Below are 19,462 nucleotides of genomic sequence, written 5' to 3' on the forward strand. Positions count from 1 at the left end.
TAGACGTTTCTTGTTACTCCTGCTCTCACTGAAAATGCAACTCTGAATCAGACATGTCCTGCATGCATTAAACCCACAGTGCATCAGGAAACGAGCTTCTCCTCCCCTTGATTTAATATTTTCAAGCTGAGCTGCACATAATGAGGTGGTGTAATGTGATGTGTAGATAGCCATAAGTCAGCGTCAAGGCTCCCTGTGGAACAGCTGCAGCAGCAGAAATGAGAACGATAACTCTAAGGTGTGAAAGTGTGTGTGTATACGTGTGTGTCATAAACACCTGGTACTAGACAGAGTAGATATTCCTTTCAGTGGGATGATAGAAAAGAAGGGGATATACCTAATATTTCTATAAAACTGAGACTAAGTGATCTGCCTCTTGTACACGTAACAAGTGGGCTTTGGGCAAAGACCTTTTATAGTTGCAGGGGCCGAAAGCTCTCATTCAGGATGAAAGCGGGAGGAAGGAGGGGACTTCAGACGTGTGCAGCAGAAATAGCTCAAGCTCTCTGGTTGCAAGATGGGAGCAGGACAGTGGCAGCTATACTATGACATAAGAGACTGTTGAAGTCTGATTTTCACTCATTTGTATTTAAATGAAGCCAACAACATATTGCATTTTTTTTTGTTGTTGGCTTCTTGAATTAAATCAAGACTCGGCATTATAAAATGCTCAAATTTTCAGCCAACTGAGTTGTAAAAGCAGGCCTGTGGAGGTAAACCACTATGGAATCTGTTAGTTTACTAGAAGTCTTAAAGCACTCTTCGAATCTAAATTATTTGGTTGTTTTACATCTTTTGTGGCTAAGTCTCTTTTCAGTGACACAATGGTGCTTGTTCTACAATAAACAAAAAACTTTTCAGAATCTTCATTTCATATATCGCTGTTTAAATGATGCGTTCACTGTGTATCCTCTCAAGTGTCTGCTGTTTGATCATTCTTGCAGTTGACCAGAATTGCCGAATAACATCAATTTGTGCTATTATTCATTTAGTAAAAAACTAAGCCAAACAAGCAGTGTGTGAGGGACCTTATAAAAGCAGACATTTTTTGTCAGTTTGCTGTTTGTCCGGAGCACTCAGGTGTGTGTTACCACAATGTCAAGGAGGAAAGACATCAACAGCGATTTAAGAGCGATTAACTGTTGCTGCACATCAGCCTGGGAAGGGTTATGGGTCATAAGGATCCCAAATATATCAGCAAATCTACAGCAGAATAACTGAAAAAGAAAAGAGTCAAGGTGTTGTAATGGTCCAGACCTCAACCTGATATAGTCCTAATATTCCTTCCAGCACTGATCATCTATAATCAGTCTATATCTGATATGAGGAGACAGAAGAATGTACAAAAGTAGAGACAAAACTAATGTGACTCATGTTGTTTTATTCCAGTAATGCCTTCCATTATATTATGATGACATCGGCATGTGCAGATTTCTCTTTTACCAGCAGGGTGTACACTCTGATAAACTGTAAACAATTAACCCAGGAACCGAAGGTTTCTCAGTGCGCTGCTTCCACTTCCTGCCTTAGACTGTCTAAATGAAATAGAAGACAATCAACTCTCACCAATACTCTACAAGGAGTTCATGGGGAGTTCACTTATTCTGATGTGTTAATAAAAGCCAACAGTCTGGCAATAACAAATCAGTCAGAGCTGTAGGATCAGGGCAGCACACAGCAGTGTGTTTTTCTGCCTGGCAACAGGAGGGTTGAGAACACGGTGTTATGCTGGAATATAAAGGCTGAAGGACAGACAGGACTGGATATCTCCTCTGCCTCTCTTCTCAAGTTTTGCTCAAAAGGGCCAAGCAACACTCTTCCTTTGTGTGTGTGAAACAGATGCAAACATTTCCCCTACCTTTTGGGGTTATTCGTTGAAACTGTGCATGTTTAGTTTGTATTTCTCGTGCTTTAGGGCCCATGTGTTGTTGATGGTAACAAAGAGGCATTCGACCCTGCTTATTTTTTGTAGTTCAAACTCGTATTTGGCTAAACCACTCCTTCAGTTTGCTTGTTAGACTTTATGCAAGGTAGATTTTGACATCTAAAAACATGCCACAGAGTTATATTAGACCAGAATCCCTTTAACGTATATATATGTTTCTAGGATCGTCTTTGGAATTTTGCCAAACTGAACAAAACACAACTGTTGGACAACTGCAATTTGTCATTGTCTAGCTGTCCCAAAAAAACATTTTAAAAGCCTCCAGTTGATCCAAAATGCTATATAGATAGTTCTGATGAGAACTAGCAGGAGAGATCATATTTAACTATAATTCCGTCCTTCTTCATTGGCTCTACGTTAAATCCAGAATAGAATTTAAAACCCCTGCTCATATATAAAGCTCTTAAATTGCCAAGTGCCGTTATGTACTCGTTATAAAAGCACGAGTACTTTGCTGACTTGTGGTTCCCAGAGTTTCTAAAAGTAAAATGGGAGGCAGAACCTTCCCTGCCTTTCAACATTAAGACTTTTAAGATAATTTTGGTTTTGGTAAATCCATGAGTAAAGATGATGTTGCATGCTCTCTGACCCACTGTCGTCGTGGAATATCAGGGAAAAAAATCGACCAGAAAACCAGGTCATTCACTATATTCAGGTAGTCAGCTGACCTCATTTTTTTAGGCACATAACAGTGCTAACATTAGACCTGACCAGCTGAAGAACGCTCAAATCATTTGCTTAATTAATTCCAGGAGGTGAGCTTTTCTTTGTTTTTTTTTTTGTTTTTTTAATTACCAGCATTAATATGAGGGTTAGGGTTATATATGCGTGTGTGTGTGTGTGTGTGTGTTGTTTGTTGATTTCTTTTCCCTGCCTGACAACAGATCTCAGTTATAGTCTTGAATAAAACATACATTGCAGGGCGTACACTCTCAAGCACACACTAATATACACACACAGTATGTGTGAGTGTGTTTTATGGTTGAGGTGCGTTTAATTATTTACTCCTGTCTTTCTCAGGCAATAGTGGTGTCGATTACCGCCACACTAGGCTGCTTCCTCGCCTTAACTCCACATCCAGTCCATTATAGTTCCCGCTCATTTCTTTCAGAGGCTGTACGACATTTGCTGGATGGTTTAAGGCCTGTGGACATTCAAGGTTTCGGCGACTGTTGCAGTATTCTACGTGTAAACATGTCGAGAAATGATAGTGATCACCTTCACCGCTCCACCTTGGGGATTTACTCGGTAAGTCGCAAATAGAGTCCGCGGCTGTTCGTGTGAGCCAGAGATTCGAATTAAAGAAACCTGATTTCCTTTCAAGTTGAATTTGAGGAACTGGTGGCAGCTTCTGTAGAACATGAAAATGTTTCGTGTTTACTGAGAAGGCAGCTGAGTTCAACTCTTGTTTAACTTCTACCAAGCCAAACACAAGCTGAATCCACAAAGTCATTTTGAGATTCTGGGTGTGTTTCCTTATCTCAATAACAGCAGAGATTTAAGTCTAAGATCTGTGGAGAAAGTAGATTACACACTACAGACTGGTTTAAAGATGATTCTTGTTGGGTCTGACTACTTTCTAAAGTTCAACAGAATCTTTGAGTAATGTGTTTGTGCTTTTTTTTTTAAAACAGAATTTGACTGATGAGTTCAACCCAAGTCTACAGAAACTGATTTTAATGGGAAACAGCTACGCCCAAGCTTTCAGGGGTAAGTGTGTTTGTATGAAAGAAAGAAACATCTGTTATTTTTAACAGTAGTGGGAAGTTACAACAAGTTATTTCCTCACAACCTCTTAACTATTTTTGAAGTTACAAACAAATAGGTATCTATTTCTATAAACCTGACTCCAAAGTTCACATGCTTTGGGAATATCCTGGTGCCATAATAACCTTTGATTATGGGGCTGTAAACAAGAGGTGGCTATGACTACGCTGCCAGTGGAAAAACAAGGCCCCACAACAATCCTATGTTTGAATTTCATATAGGGATTGAAAACCATCAGTATATTTTTAGCCCCATGGTTTTGAGATTTTATCCACAATCTGTTTGTTAAATTCAGAGCTAGAATTAACCTCCTAATATATAATCATTTTATACGGTAATAATTCACAATTACCACCAATTCCTCTGTAATGTGTTAATGTGACAGACTTCAAAATGCAAAGAAATATATAAATATAAATATATCATACACCAAGACTTTGTTTAATACATGGAACACAGATCAGTAAATGGCACCAACAATGGCCCAGAAGAAAAATATAGATTAGGATGTGTTTATTTGCCACCTGTAGAGGGGCAATAATTTTACCGATGCGTGTGCAGGGTTGAGCCATAACCTTCTTCGTCTTGATGAGCTTATGCCAAAACCCAGAAATGATACACTGGGAGCTTGTTTATTGATTAAGTAAGTTACATACACAGGTGGGAGTGGGAGACAAACAGCTGCTAATGCATTTCAGACACAACTTGTATACAGCGGTGGTTCACAATTAAGCACCAGAAATGCAGTTACGTGTAGCATAAACAAACTGAAGCAGCATAGGTAGCTACACGCCAAATCTGTGGTGATCGCGTTTGGCTGACAAAAGCTTGTAATTAACATATTTCTCCGCATCACTGACACTAACATGAAACTTCATACAAATAATACCTATATGATACAAATCATTATGCACTCATCATTTTTTTTTAATTTGCCTTAGCTACAAGTCCTGACTGCAGCATTCACTCTATAGCCCAATTATCATTAATATTTTTCAAATTAATTCATTTTACCTGAAATTCAATCAAATATGTCAAAACAGAACGACAGTTGGTAAACAACTGTTTATAGGACCACAGTGTTGGAGCTCATATGCTGATATTTCAAGAGTGAGCTACTTTACAAACATATTTACCTACTGTTCAACCTGAACAAGCTCAGTTTCAAATATGGTTTCGAAACATAAATTACTAATAATTTCTCAAGTTACGCATCTCAGACCGAAAAGGAGACCAGCCACTTTACGGTTGAGAAGTCAGAACATGTTATTTGCTCAGCAGGTATTCTCAGCTAGTAAGACCATTTTAATAACAAGCTGCAAACATTAGCGCTAGCTAGCAATAGCACACTCCCTCAGCCCCTGGCTCCAGGCCTCAATGCATGATGGGCTATTGTATTGTACATTACTTTTGCTGTACCACGCAGCAAGTTTGTTATTAGTGAATTATTATTAGTGAATGAAAAGTATCAGGCGATATTTCAAACAACACTGCAAAATGGATGACTCCCTTTTTAGCGCACAACATAGTGAACAGGTTCATAATTCAAACAAAGCTCAGTCAAATCAAAAAGTTTTACTTTAAGACCAAATCCTGTGCTCAGGATACTGAGACAGTACCTGCGAGAACATTTAGCAAAGTGTGACTTGACATGTAGAAATAAAGCAGTGGCAAGTGATAAAAATGAGAACATATTCTGGCTTTATGGTTATTGTTAGTCAAGATGAAGCAAAGATATGGCATGCACACTTCTTCTTTAAAAATAATACGTCAATGCAGAAAAATATCTAAGTCTGTAAAAATTGAAATTTGAATATGAAGATTAATGTCTGTCTGTTTCAGCTCTTGCTGTCACGAGTGGGGATTACTTCAATGCACTTTCAAAGATTGGAGAGAAAGCTTTCTACACCATGTCCTCACAGTCCCTTGGTATGTGTGCACAGCTGGCTTGTGATCATCAAATAGAAATGCATATTGTATTGTTGCGCCTCACCTATTCTATGAGCAGTTTGTCTTTATGGTAATTTATTAAACACCATGTCCTCCCGTATGATTAACACTAAACTTTACCCTTGGGCATCATTTTATTACTCTTTTCACAATTACAGAGAATGTGTAGTAGGTGTGTGTGTCTGTGTGTGTGTGTTTGTCTTTGGGATTAGCATACTCTTTGATGTCAATGTGTGAGGCTGTTGGAGACATATATTCAATAGTAGCTAACAGCCAGCACCTTTAAAAACAATATGCAATAAATATTGAGCTCAGGTCAAGTCAGTCTGATTGGGCGAAACTGTTTCCGACATATGACAACAGTATGGTTCCAAACTCAGCTGTTTGAGTGAGCTTTTACCTGAAGTGAAGATGTTGGCAGATGGGCCTGATGTCAACTGTAAACATGAATAATAGATGGTAACAGGTAGTTGGGCTGCCCTCTGCTCACTTAACCCAACTTCCTTATGACAGAGGTTTGCCAGGTTAAACAGCTGAACTTAAAGGAAATGTAGTGTACAATTATTTGGTTATCACCGAGGATTAAAGGACAAGATTAAACAATATTAAAATTTCCAGATCAGCCTGCACTGATTCAGTATGGGAAAAAAAAAACGACACGTTTATAGCTGTTGTTGTGTTTAAATAAGCACCTTTCCAAAGAGGACTGACATCAGAATTTCTTATGGTTTCATTAGAGGCAATTATGACACTATCCAAACAAACACTACAGGGCAGCCACAGATCAGAAAAACAATATTCATTGGCAAGGAGTTGGATCAAAGGTGTCATAAAGAGGCTTCAATGCAGTAATAAGGAAGGACGAATCATAAAAGAGTAGATTAGCTGTCATGTTAAAAACATTCCTCCCTGTTTGGAGGAAAGAAAGTAGCATCACTAACGATCAACAGTGAGTCACATTGATCAATGGAATCCATCCATCCATTTTCTATACCCGCTTAATCCATCGGTCGGGTGGGGGGGCTGCAGCCTATCCCAGCGGTCATCGGACGAGAGGCAGGGTACACCCTGGACAGGTCGCCACTCCATCACAGGGCCACACAAACGAGACAAACAACCACATACCCGCTCACACTAACTCCTAAGGACAATGTTAGAGACACCAATTAACCTAACATGCATGTTTTTGGACAGAGGGAGGAAGCCAGAGAACCCGGAGAGAAGGATCAATGTAATAAAATATCTAATTTAGCAAACACACAGAGGGTGAAATTAATTAAGGTACAACTGTAAACAGCAAATTATTTAATACAAAATTGTGGCAGTTGAATTTACTGTAAACTGAGTAGTTAACAAACATTTTTTTTTAAATTATGTATGAAAATGAACATGTATGAAGAGATTGTAAAATGTTTCATTCATGCTGTAAAGCCACTGAATAATTTTAACACCACAACATTAGCTTAATTGCTTAAAGCTAGCCATAGCTTGATTAACTTAAAACATACCCTGAAAAGTTCTGGTACAGTCACATGGTCTTTTCACATCTGCAGTATTAGGGTAATCAGTTATCATTTCTGCAGCAAAAACCTTTTAGATAGAAGGAACATTTTGAAGAAGTAATAACTACAAATTAAGTTATGAATAGCTAGCTTGTTGCTAGCTAGATACTGGTATGTTGATTAATAAGGACAAAAGAGTTGCAGAGCTTGTGGCAACTAAACACATCACAGAAATTATACCATTATATACCATTAGTCTTGACACATCTTTATAAAGTTGTCAACAAGCAGTTCAAACAGTTTATTGATTCAAATGTAATGCTAATAAAAGCCTAAACTGGTGTGACTTCAGATCATTCTCCAACAAGGGCCTTTGAGCAGGAAATACAAGAGATATAAAGCTAAGTGTATTAAAGCAATATACAAGAGTCCACAATAATCAGCTGTTATTAATGGAAGAGTCCTGCCTCCATATCTGTGTGCACAAAAGCTAGCAACACAAAAATCTACTTTACAATCATATTAGTCCTACGTGTGCTTGGCAGATTATTACATTGCGTTGAATTTTACTGTGTGGGTGTGTCGAGGTTAGATTGTGCGTTAATCTTGACAACATGGAATAATGAAAACAGGAGTCTGATCATATCAAATTGTGCATTTGTCCTCAAGGTGATGTCCTGATTCAGCTTTCAGAGAGCCAACAAAGACTCACCTTGGAGATGGAGGAAGTGGTTAGTTACATCAACATGGGTCCAGCTATCCACAGCTTTTGACAAGAATAAAACCCACATGTACTGAGTTTTCTTGTCTGTTTACAGCAACATGACTTTGTGTGTTTTGTTTAAGTTTCGCCAGTTCAGTCTGGAGGTTCTACAGCAGATGGAAAACAACATTCGGTTGGACAGAGATTACATATCAGTGAGTGAGAGTCAAGTGGGGCACAACAAGATCACAAATGACGCACAAAATGGCAAGCTGTTTTGTGGTTGAATGATAAGGTTAACAACTACAGAGAACTACATAATTCGTTAAGAATCTACAAACACTGGATTTCGTGACCAAGTTTAGCATTGTTGCAATATAGCTTACTTACATATTTGACAAGAGTCACTTGAGCTGATTAATCCAGTCTACTGGTTTGCTTGTTTTCATCCAAAGTATTGCCTGGATGGTGATGGCTTTACCAGATCTAATATCAATTCTCCTGCAGGGCAGTAGGGTACGGTACGAGAGGGAGATCCATAACCATGCAGCATCTGTGGAGAGACAGTTTAGGGGAGGAAACAGCCAGGTTGGTATTTCATTTTTGTCCTCAACTCATTCTGCACCCTGGAGGTTAAATTCACCAGCATATTTGAATATTTACTGTATGTCCTTATAGACCAAGCTTTACATATGTTCTGTAAATTATGTGTATCCTCAGGATTATAGCGAATATATGGAATTCCTGAGGGAAAGCCATGGTGAAGCTTTGAAGGAGGAAGAGAGACGATACCGTTTCCTGGCTGAGAAACACTGTGGTCTGATAGAGTCCATCGCCCAGCTCATGAATAAGGTTTGCATCTCACTTCAAATAACATTTGAAAATTCGATATCCCATCGCTTACTTTGGTTTATTGACTCCAAGTGCCACATGGATGAGGATTGTCGAACAAGCTGTTACAGCAAATGGATGTCAGACAGACAATGAGCACATTTTATTACTCCCTGTGGGTGTATTCCCCTTTTTTTACAACCAAGGGTCAATCCAGGCGCGGCAGTTTGTACGTTTCAGTAACAGGACTGTTTCACCATTAACAGGTTGCCTGTTTGGACTCTGGACTTATGACACTGCTGCACTTTTGTAATTACAACCTCAATTCCAAAGAAGAGGGATGCAATGTAAAATGGAACTAAAAACAAAATTCAATCATTTGCTGATCTCATGAACTAAAATCTTTATTCACAATAGAACATATAAAACATACCAAAAGTGAGACATTTGTTATTTCATGAAAAATACAAGCTACAACCGAATGTTGTTCTATTCTTTTCTGCTATAGGATTCTAGCTGTGCAACAGTCCTTGATCTTTGTCTTGTTTTCTGTTTCATGACGTGCCAAATGTTTTCACTTGCTGAGAGAGGTCTGGACTCTTCTGCAACTGATCCTTGCTGTTTTATTAGATGCAGTATGCGGTGTAGCACTGTCCTGTAAAAGACATTGTCAACATGGAAGCATATGCTTCTCTAAAACCTGTATATACCTTTCAGCACCGATGGTGCCCTTCCAGATGTGCAAGTTTCCAGTTCCATAGATGCTAATATACCCCCAAACCATCAGAAATGCAGGCTTTTAGAGTGCTGATAAGAAGCCAGATGGCCCGTCTCTTCTTTAGTCCAAAGGGCCACAGTGTCTCAGATATCAACTCGTCAGACCCCAAACCAGTTTTCTATTTAGCCATAGTCCATTTTAGGGAAGCTTTGGCCCAGAGAAGATGGTGGTGTTTCTGGATCCTGTTCAAATATATGGCTTATTCTCAGCATGATAGATTTTTAACCTGCGTTTTTGGATGGCTCCGTGAGCTTTGTTCACTGACAGTGATTTCTGGAACTGTTCCTGGGCCTATACATTGATTTCCATGACAGGCCACGGGCATCCAGGATTGATTTTCATGCCTCAAGATTCTCTGACTTTTGCAATATAATATTCTATAGATGATGGAATATTCAAAGTCTTCGCAATATTACATAGAGAAATAAAACTTCGATGTTACTCCATGATTTATTTATTTTATTTTTTTTGTTACGATGATTGCTGAACCCCCGCCCAGTTTGACTTCAAAGAGACTCCACCTCCCTAAGGTGCTCTTTTTAAACCCTAACATCATGTTAGTAACATGTTACTGACCTGTTGCCAAATAACAGAATGAGTTAAAACATGCTCCTCCAGCTGTATCTTTTTTAGTACCATTCATTTCCCAGTCTTTTATTGGTGTCATTAACTTCAAACGTCTGTCTTTTTAACATTTGTTGTTATTTACACCTTTCACAGTGTCAAAACCTTTTGGGAATTGAGGTGATAAATCCAACTAAGCCCTTACACTCAAACTAAAAGTCACTCTGACAAATGTCAGATAATAAGCCCTTTGAAACTGAATCCGTGGTTTAGCTCTATAGTGACTGTAATGAGTTTTGTTTGTTTAACCTCCTGCACACATAGTTTAGGCTGTAGAAAGACAGAAGGCTCGAGGTGGCCTTTGATCCTTGATAAGCCTGAGCTTTATGAAAAGGCTCATTCCAGTGAATTACACCTCCTCTCGTCTAATGCTGCCCTCGTGTGACGACAGGGCCACAGTACACAGTACAGCTGCTGTTCCTCCTGAATTGTCCCTCTGGAATGTAGGCTAGAATTTGCTCAGTGGAAAAATCTAAATAATCCATGTATAAATGCTCAAAATCAAAGCCAGTTTAACAGGAGTCTAAGTGATATCAAAAGTGAACAAATGACGCTTAAAAGTGGCTTCATCAGTGTTTCTGACAACAAATTTGTAAGAAAGCCTAAAGTAAGTGACTTCCGTTTAATCTATAAAGAGCCCCCTGTTTAGTCTTACAGAGGGCAAAAGTACATGTTGTGCATTCATGTAGTTTTCATGTAGTGTTGTGTTGTGTGTTGCAGACAGGAGGAAGTCTCCAGCAGAGAGTTAATGCCTGGACTAAAGAGATCAATGCCACCCGACAACCTGAGATCAGACAGCCAGCTTCTCTGGGTAACACTGTGGGTTCAAACGTGAGTCAAGTTTAAAATATTCATTTTCTATGCAGGGCAGGAGCCGACTTGCATAGAAATCTTCCAAAACATCATAAATATGCCTTTGGTATGCAGCAAAATCCTGTCTTTGGGGAGCGAACAGATTGAATCTTTTTTTTTTTTTTAAAACTTCTGAGTACAGCTTAATGTATGAACTGAGCACTCGATAGGAAAACCCACGGTGCTGTAACTGGGTGTAATCTGAACTGAGATAAGGAAACCAGTAAATTACTTGAATGATAATTTAGTTACAAGAGTGCCCTCTAGTGGCTGGACTCTGATTTAATTTGCACCTCATGGTTAGAGAGCTTTAAAGGAGGATTTAGTGACTGAAACTGTGATAAGCTCTCTGTATCTGAACCTTCTACCGGTTGTGTCGCCTATACGCTAACAGTACTGTCTTTTGAGAGGATTATTCTACATCTAAAACCATATCATACTGAACATGACAGTTGAAATTGCTGTTTACATAAACAACAAAGGCACCCTGAGATATATCCCACCGCGTGTTCTCCATGTGAGAGGTGACACGCCAATGAACTCCACAGATCCCACATCCCTTCGTAATAACAATCAGAGGATTAACATGGATTCAGTGTTTGCTTTGCTCTGACGTGGGATTTATCCTTGCATATAACAGAGCAGAAGCAACGAGCCACTGTATGGAGATAAATGAGGCACAGTCACCCGTGATATACCTACAGTTATATAGGCCATCGTCATTCAATTTCAAGGTTTTACATGTCAGGATATAATAAAAAATAAAGAAAAAATCATCTGAAATTGAGGTAAATACAACCTCAGATGAACAAGACCCTATTATTATTCATTTAACATCAAACGAAGCCACAATGGACAAGTAGTGTGTGAAAAAGTGAGTAGAGATGATTCAGTGGCTTGTAGAAGCAACATCAGCAGCAATCACAGGAAGTAATGATTTTCTAGATGCTATTAGTCTCTCACGTGGTTGTGGGGGAACTTTGGCCCTCTCTTCTTCACAGTGTTGCTTCAGTTGTCTGAGGTCTGCAGGTGTTCATTCATGCACAGCTCTCTTAAGGCCCCACCACAGTATTTCAGTCAGGTTGAGGTCTGAACTTTGACTGGACCACAGCAACACCTTGCATTCTTATCGTTTTCAGACACCCTGTTGTAGTTTTGCTGCCGTGTTTGGGATCATCGTGCTGTTGATGACCCACTTTCAGCCAAGCTTTAGCTGTCAGACAGATGGCCTCACGTTTGACTCTGGAATACTGTGATATCCAGAGGAGTTCATGGTGGACTCAATGACTGCAGTGTGTCCAGGTCCTGTGGCTGCAGAACAAGCCCAGATCATCAGCCCTCCACCACCGTGCTTGACAGCTGGTATGAGGCGTTTGTGCTGATGTGCTGTGTTTGGTTCAAACATGGAGCTGTGCATTATGACCAAACATCTGCACTTTGGTGTCATCTGTCCAAAGGACATTGTCTCAGAAGTCTTGTTGTTTCTTCAAATGTGACTTCAAATGAGTTCTTTTTAGTGCTCACACCTGCTGATGATCAAGTGCATTTGATAAGGAGCACCTGGCTGCTGTTTGCCTCGTTTTAAAAGACTTCACTTTTCTGTTAGTTAAGCTCAACAATGACAGTCGTGCTTGCTGTGGTTCATGTGAACATTTCCTTGATAACTGTCCGGACCTGTGCATCTGTAGATGAGAATGCGGGAGGAGGAACTCAGAAGGAGCCTTGAGGAGCAGTCTCTTGGCAACGCACCATCGAGGGGTGAGTGGTTCATGCAAACCGATCGCTTCACTGACAGTTTGCCCGAGCAGCAGAAAAACTTTTAAAAGGTGTTTAAGCTCTCCAACTGCATTTTAATTATTTTTATTAGTGTAGTTCTATTTCAAAATCAATATGTTCCAGTCACATTCATTTCTGCCTGTGAGTTATTTGCAGTCCATTACGGCTCTATCAGAGTTCATTTTGCCAGCACTATATCAGAGGGTTTTGCTAATTCTTTCAGCCTTTTATTTCTGATTCCCTCCATCTTGATCATTTTGCAAATCATGTGCTTTGTCACGTCCTCTTTCGTGCTTCTTCTAATCATTTGGCTAGCTTATCTCGAGTAAAAAGTAGACCCAGTAATGGCGTATCGACAACAGACTATAAGCATTCACCACAACGTGAAAAAGTCTGAAAGACGGCTGATTTGTTTACTGCAGAGGCCTAACTGGGGTTCACTGGAGAGAAAACAGCAGCACCTTGTTGTGTATAATCAAAAGAGCCGCGTCCCCTGCTGCTGTAATAGAAAAATTAAGTCTAATTTTTAGCAGCCTGCTCTGACTTGTGCATGCCAGGATTATGATGAATAATAATGAATTATAATTTAATCAGGCTGATTACAAAATAAATAGAAAAAAATTTCCAGCTATTGAATTAATAATCTATCAGCAAACTTGTGCTGGAACAAACTGTTCTCGTTGTTCGTTGTGCTTCCAGCCCCGTCTCCGCAGGGCAGCGTTTACCGCCACTCAGCCGACTCGGGGGGAGGCGGAGGTGGAAGAAGAGCCATGAGGGCCAGGTTGGCGCACCAGCCTGCTGGCTCCAACCCCACCTTACTGCCCTTCACCAAGGGACAGATAATCACTGTGGTGGTCCAACAGCCCAAGAAGGGCTGGCTGTACGGACTAACAGACAACGGTTCACGGTTAGAAAAGCTCAGCTGTCACTATGTGTGTGTCTGGATTAGAGAGCATCCGTCTTTCTGTGGATTGCTCACATTACGGATGCAATGTAATGTGAGCTTTACATATGTTTGTCTCATGAAAAAAGTACACCCTCCTTCAATTCCAACATTTATGTATGAGGAAGTAACGAAAAAATCCCCTGGTCCTGACTATATTCAAATTAGGTTAGTAAAACCTCAGTGTCATTATTTATTTTAAAAAAAAGAACCCAAACTCTGAGGCAGTGTGAAAAACTAAGCACACAACAGCTTCTAGACCCACCAGTAGCAGTTGAAAGTTTAAACGTGATTTTATTATTTTTGTCTGACAGATTAAACTTTTATCATTCACACTGTTTAGAAATGATACTGATGTTTATGTTATGGTCTTAGTCTGAGGTCAGCACACAGTAGATTTGTTTAAATGGGTCTCTGGGTTGTTCTGATTTGATGAAAATCATCTTTTGGCTTGTCCGATGGATTTGTAGAACAACAAGCTCCGTGAAATGACACATTTCATTAACCTTTTTCCCGACCAGGTGTGAGAACTCGTCCTGAACGTGTCTTTTGTGACGTTAACATGAACCCGCTGCTCTCATCCATACCTTTTTGTCTCCGCTGTTTTCAGTAAGGGATGGTTTCCAGCTGCCTTTGTGGAACCGATAGATGACCCTCCGACCTCAGCCAGCTCCCGGTAATCATCCAATCAAATGGATTATCTCAGAATGGCTGACAGGTCCTCCACATCTGGAGTAAAAAACCTTAGAAATGCCATACTTGTGTAGATGAAGAGAGAAATCAAAGGCTAGACTTACTGCCTCATTTTTGTTATAAATGGTACAGAATATGTTGTGCAGTCTCCCAAAGGATGTCCCTATTGTTTTCGGGGCTAATAGTTTTAAAAGAGGGTCAGCATGAAACTCCGACCGGGAATGATAAGATGAGCTACTTAAGGTATTTGGGTGACCCATAGCTCTGAGGGAAAACCACGAAGGGTCTGTTAGACTAAAACTTTCTCACTGTGGACATGAGCACTGCAAAATGTCTACAATAGAATGTAATCAGGTGCATTGATGTCATGGACAGACTGGTGACACATTAAAGAGCAGACCAGAGCCCCACAGTGGCTCTGTTACGCTGTCTGAGGCATTTCGCTGGCATGACTGGAGTTAATGTTTTCCCTTAAAGGAGATGCCAAATTAGGGAGCATCTTTGGAAAGAATTACATTCCATCTCTCCAACAGACTTCCAGAGAGCTTAATTTGTCACCCATGTGAACTTTATATGAAATATAAATGGTTCAAAAGTCAAACTTGCTGAATTTTAATTGCAGTATGTTTCATTTTTGTGATTAAAAGACACAAAATTCGGTATCCTTTAAGCATAAAGGGCCAGTAAGCGAAACAGGGGAAGGATTTTACTTTAACAAGTAAAACAAATGGACTGGATTTTCTTGTGCAATTTTCAGTAGCTCCACTGTCCGAGGCAGCAGCAGCAGCAGCAGCACGAACAGCCTGCTGGACCAGCCGAGACTCAGCAGCTACAGCAAAGATCCACCCGCTCCACCGCCACCTCCGCCTCTACAGTCCTCATCTTCCACTAAACAGACGGAGAAACGGCCAGCAGCACAGCCTGCTGACAACAGGCCGAAGTCTTTTTCAGAGAGCAAGGTATGGCAGTCGGTGACTCACTTAAAGCTCTTTGGTCCTACGCGTTTGCCTAAACTTTGCTTCCTCAGCACGACTCTGAAATATCAGCAACCAAACCAAGCTATTCATATTTTTTTTATAGGATAAAACTGAAAATGTCTGTGGTCAGGCAGGCTCCCTCTGTGGAAGCAAACAGATGTAAGCAAACAGTGGCCTTTTTCTCTTATTCCCCATCTGCTGCCAGCTCCGTCTTGGTTCTATAAGATTCACTAAACAAAAAAAATGCTTAATTCTATACTGTATTTTAGCTGAATAATCCAATTATGTATGTTTATGTAATTCGCATAGTGTAATTATCCTGTTAATCTGCATGAAATTAAATTGTGTCACAACCGCCTGCAGCCCTTTTCATCAAACACGTTGAATTGGTCGAAACTGAAAAGTTTTGAAAATTTGCAGCCCAGAAGTGTTGTCAATGTTAAATTGTGACTTATCTACAGAGCCCCACTGAATATATTACCCATGAATAAATCCATGGATAATTATCTACTCTTCAAAAGTGGTTTTGGTTCATTTTCGGCTTATTTGGTTGCTATTTCTACATGTTCCCCTGACGTCTTTAAACCTGCAGCTGGCTCCAGAGAAGATAAGCCTGAAAGCTAAAAGCTCTGCATCTCATGCTGGTCCTGGAAATACTGTGCCATGGGAGAAATGAGTCGTTGGGTTGATAACATAAGACTAAGCTTGGCTATCAAAGGTTTTGTACAACCATATTTATTAACCCTATTTATTAACTCTGTTAATAAATATGGAATTAATCCATCCGTCCATCCAAAAACCCAGACATCGCTCTCCCCAGCGACACTCTCCAGGTCCTCCTGGGAGATCCTGAGGTGTTCCCAGGTCAGAAGGGATATATAATCCCTCCAATGTGTCCTGGGTCTGCCCAAGGGGCCTCTTCCCAGTAGGACGTGCCCAGAAAACCTCCAAAGGGAGGCGACCAGGAGGCATCTTAACCAGATGTCTGAACCACCTCAGCAGGGGCTCCACTCCCAGCCGAGCTCCTCACCCGATCTCTAAGGCTGAGCCCAGCCACCCTCTGAAGGAAACCCATTTCAGCTGCCTGTATCCACCATCTCGTTCTCTCAGTCACTATCCAGTGATGGAACCAATGAAGGCAATTCCTGTTTAGCAAAGCTCCAAAAGCTTGTGTGCTCATTCGTTCGCTGATGTTTCATAGACGAATAGGGCTGAGTTTCATCTGCACAACAATAGAAATGCCTCTCATGTTTCCTGTGGATATGATTAATTAGATGAATTTTTTTTTTATTAACCAGTCTGAAGATATGTTCAGCTCTTTATTAGATGTTTAAGACAGCTTTTCAGTATGCAATTGGCTAGAAGATCAGAAGCAATGCTGGTAATATTAGAGACAATGGAAATGGAGAAGGATGTGAAATAGTTACATAATAGATACATTCCAGATGTTTTCACATCTGTCCAGCAGGGGCACTGCGGTAAGGTGCTGTTCTCAACGACACCGCACCCCTCTTTCTGGTGGATGCAGGGGGGGAGCTCCAGCTGCTGACGTCAGTGAGGAGTGTGCACGCGTGCGTGTGTGTGTGTGAATAAATTCATTTTTGTGTTTTTTGTAGCTCTAGTCCTTTTTTGTTGTAGTGTTGCTGTTTACTCACATCAAGAAGCGGTTTGAGCAGCGTTCTTTCCTCCGTCAGGAACATGCAGAGTCATTATGGCTGTGACCATCCTGGACTTTGAAATATACTGTACTGTGCAAAAGTCACCATCAACCCCTCATTTCTTTATATATGGCGGGGAAAACGTGAAAATTATGATGACTTTTATCATTGTAAAGAGCTTTAAAGTGTGGTCTGAGCTCCTTTATTCTCCAACCCTCTCAGACAAGCTTTCCCGTCCTTTCTTTAAGTCGTCTTCAGGAATAGTTCTCCAGGCTTCTTGAAGGACATCCCAAAGCTCTTCTTCTGAGCTATGCCAAGTTCTCAGTCTATAGCTCTTTGGGAATCACCTCGCTGGTGGAAAAATATAATCTTATGTCTGTCAAACTGTTATCTTTGACATTTTTTTGTTGATGCAACTAAAGAAATGGGAACACAGCGTCTATAGATAGCATTTAACTATGTTCTCTGTTATGTGTGGAGACAGCACTGGTTTATCCATTGAGTTGAATTACATGAATTGAATTATTCAAAGGTCAGTGTTAAGTGGCTTAACATATTCGTCTCAAAATGGTCAGTTACAAGGACTGGACTGAAACCGACTGAAAAAGCAGATAATGTAAAACTATGAAAGACCTTCAGAAAGTCCATTAGAGTCCATTAAAAGATTAGGAGGAAGTCTGGCTCCTTGGAAGCAGAATTTGTTGAAATGAGGGGCAGATCAAGATATTTGCGCAGTACATTGTATCATAAAATTATCTACTTTGGAGTAAATGAGTTTGAGCAACAAGGTCTTAAATTTCTTTATAAAAAAAAGAATGGTCTCAATCTTTTGACAAATGTTCATTTGAACTTCTTTCTGAGACTTTCTGAGATGTCTCTGCATGGTCTCAGATGTTCTTTCTACCGTTTCCATCTCTACTGCAAACGTGATTTGTGTCAACGGGACACAGAGTAATGTGTGTGTGTGTGTGTGTGAGGGGAGGACTGGGCGAACAGCAGGAGGGGGCGAGGAGGTTGAGGCCTGCCAAGCCTCCATTAGTGCATGTGTCTACATTTTGTCTTTCATACTGGCCATCGCTAACTCAAAGTACTCATCTTCTCTCCTCATCTTCTTTTTCCAGAATTCACAAGCACATGGAGCAGTACCAGATCTCTTCCCAAGGTAAGAGTAACAGAGCTGCATCTTTGCCCTGACTAGACAAAAGCTGTTAAAAAGGAGGACACCGAGGCTCTCCTCCAGAGGAGCTAATGAGATCTCTTTCAGTATATCATGAGCCTATTAAATCTGAAGGGCGGTGATCAAAATGGAACCAAAGCGCTTCACTTCCATTAGAGTTTGAAGTGCATCCTGAACCATTTCAGTGATGGGCCTTTGCAAAGCGTGACTATCCCCCTCACTTCAGGTGGACAGTTGATGTTAGTACAGTTTGAAATGCAGTCCCCGTGTCTTCAGCCATAACCCTCTACTGCTAGCCTCAAAAATGCTCAGGGCATTATCTGGTATTCTTTCTGATACTTTTTCCTCACATGTATTATGCTGTCCCTTCTCTCCCTCCTTCCTTATTTCTTTTATTTCTTTCGTAGGGGCACCAATCCATTTGCTACAGTTAAGCTGAAGCCCACGTCCACCAATGACAGATCGGCCCCGCGTCTACACCGGTGATGACATGTTGAAGCTGAAACAAATGATTGTTCTGATTTAGCCTGGCAGTTCTTGACTTTGAGTAGGTTCATCTTAAACTGAGGTTGTTGTGGATCTTTTTGCTGTAGTGCAGGGAAAAAAAAAAAGTAAAACTTTTTGTAATCCTGCTAAACCAATTAACGGCTTCTTAAACTGTGCTGTGTGATGAGCTCTTTGCTCAGCAATGTTTACAATAGTACGAACCAATCAAAAATATATTTATGTGACATAAAGGGATATTAGTCTTGATCACACTAAGTTCTAAGTCATCATTTCTCACCCGTGATGTTTGATTTTTTGGGGGCATTGGAATGCTTTCTGAACAGCTTTAGGTATGTGGTACACAGTTATTGTTGAGAATCAGTGCTAAGAATGAGTTGATAAGCACCAAAATGCAAGTGTGTGTCATGTGTCGCTCAGGGATGGGTGCTCAATACAATGTGACTGCCGAAATGATCTTTTGTATGTTTTTATATTCCATCTGTACCATTTTTAGTCCCACACCGCTCGTGGTATTAAGAACGTTGCTAAATATCAATTGCATCTCAAATGTTAATGTGACTTCAGGCAGATAATATCTTTTCAGACTAGGATATCAGTTTTGCAGGTGGGACTGGAATGAATTATGCAGTGTATCAGAGGATAATGTCACACCACCTTTATACTGTAACCTGTGTGAAGCTGAAGTGCAAACACGGTGTCCAACATGTATTCCACTGCTTCTGCAGCTCATCGTTTGTCTTTGGGAATAAACACTCAGTTCCTCTGCCGCATGCCAAATA

At 40.4% G+C, this 19,462-nt stretch overlaps 1 protein-coding gene across 1 annotated transcript; it reads left to right on the forward strand.

Moving 5' to 3' along the window:
- Positions 1-3,009: 3,009 nt before the first annotated feature.
- baiap2l2a (BAR/IMD domain containing adaptor protein 2 like 2a) lies at positions 3,010-18,684 on the forward strand. Its single transcript, XM_072369585.1, has 14 exons — positions 3,010-3,193; positions 3,580-3,655; positions 5,555-5,641; positions 7,834-7,895; positions 8,011-8,082; positions 8,375-8,455; positions 8,588-8,719; positions 10,821-10,919; positions 12,641-12,710; positions 13,428-13,635; positions 14,276-14,347; positions 15,122-15,323; positions 17,977-18,161; positions 18,584-18,684. Exons 1-14 carry the CDS (start codon positions 3,140-3,142, stop codon positions 18,660-18,662), a joined length of 1,479 nt encoding a protein of 492 aa, XP_072225686.1. The 5' UTR covers positions 3,010-3,139; the 3' UTR covers positions 18,663-18,684.
- The last annotated feature ends 778 nt before the right edge of the window (positions 18,685-19,462 follow it).

The sequence above is a fragment of the Leuresthes tenuis genome, unplaced genomic scaffold (genome assembly GCF_036924035.1).
Source record: "Leuresthes tenuis unplaced genomic scaffold, fLeuTen1.0.hap1 SCAF_17, whole genome shotgun sequence".
Lineage (NCBI taxonomy): Eukaryota > Metazoa > Chordata > Actinopteri > Atheriniformes > Atherinopsidae > Leuresthes > Leuresthes tenuis.

Excerpts from the sequence above, each read along its gene's own strand:
- baiap2l2a (XM_072369585.1), top strand. The coding sequence starts at position 3,140 with ATGTCGAGAAATGATAGTGATCACCTTCACCGCTCCACCTTGGGGATT. Across the intron at positions 8,083-8,374 it reads TGGACAGAGATTACATATCA|GGCAGTAGGGTACGGTACGA; the intron begins GTGAGTGAGAGT and ends ATTCTCCTGCAG. Across the intron at positions 8,456-8,587 it reads TTAGGGGAGGAAACAGCCAG|GATTATAGCGAATATATGGA; the intron begins GTTGGTATTTCA and ends GTGTATCCTCAG.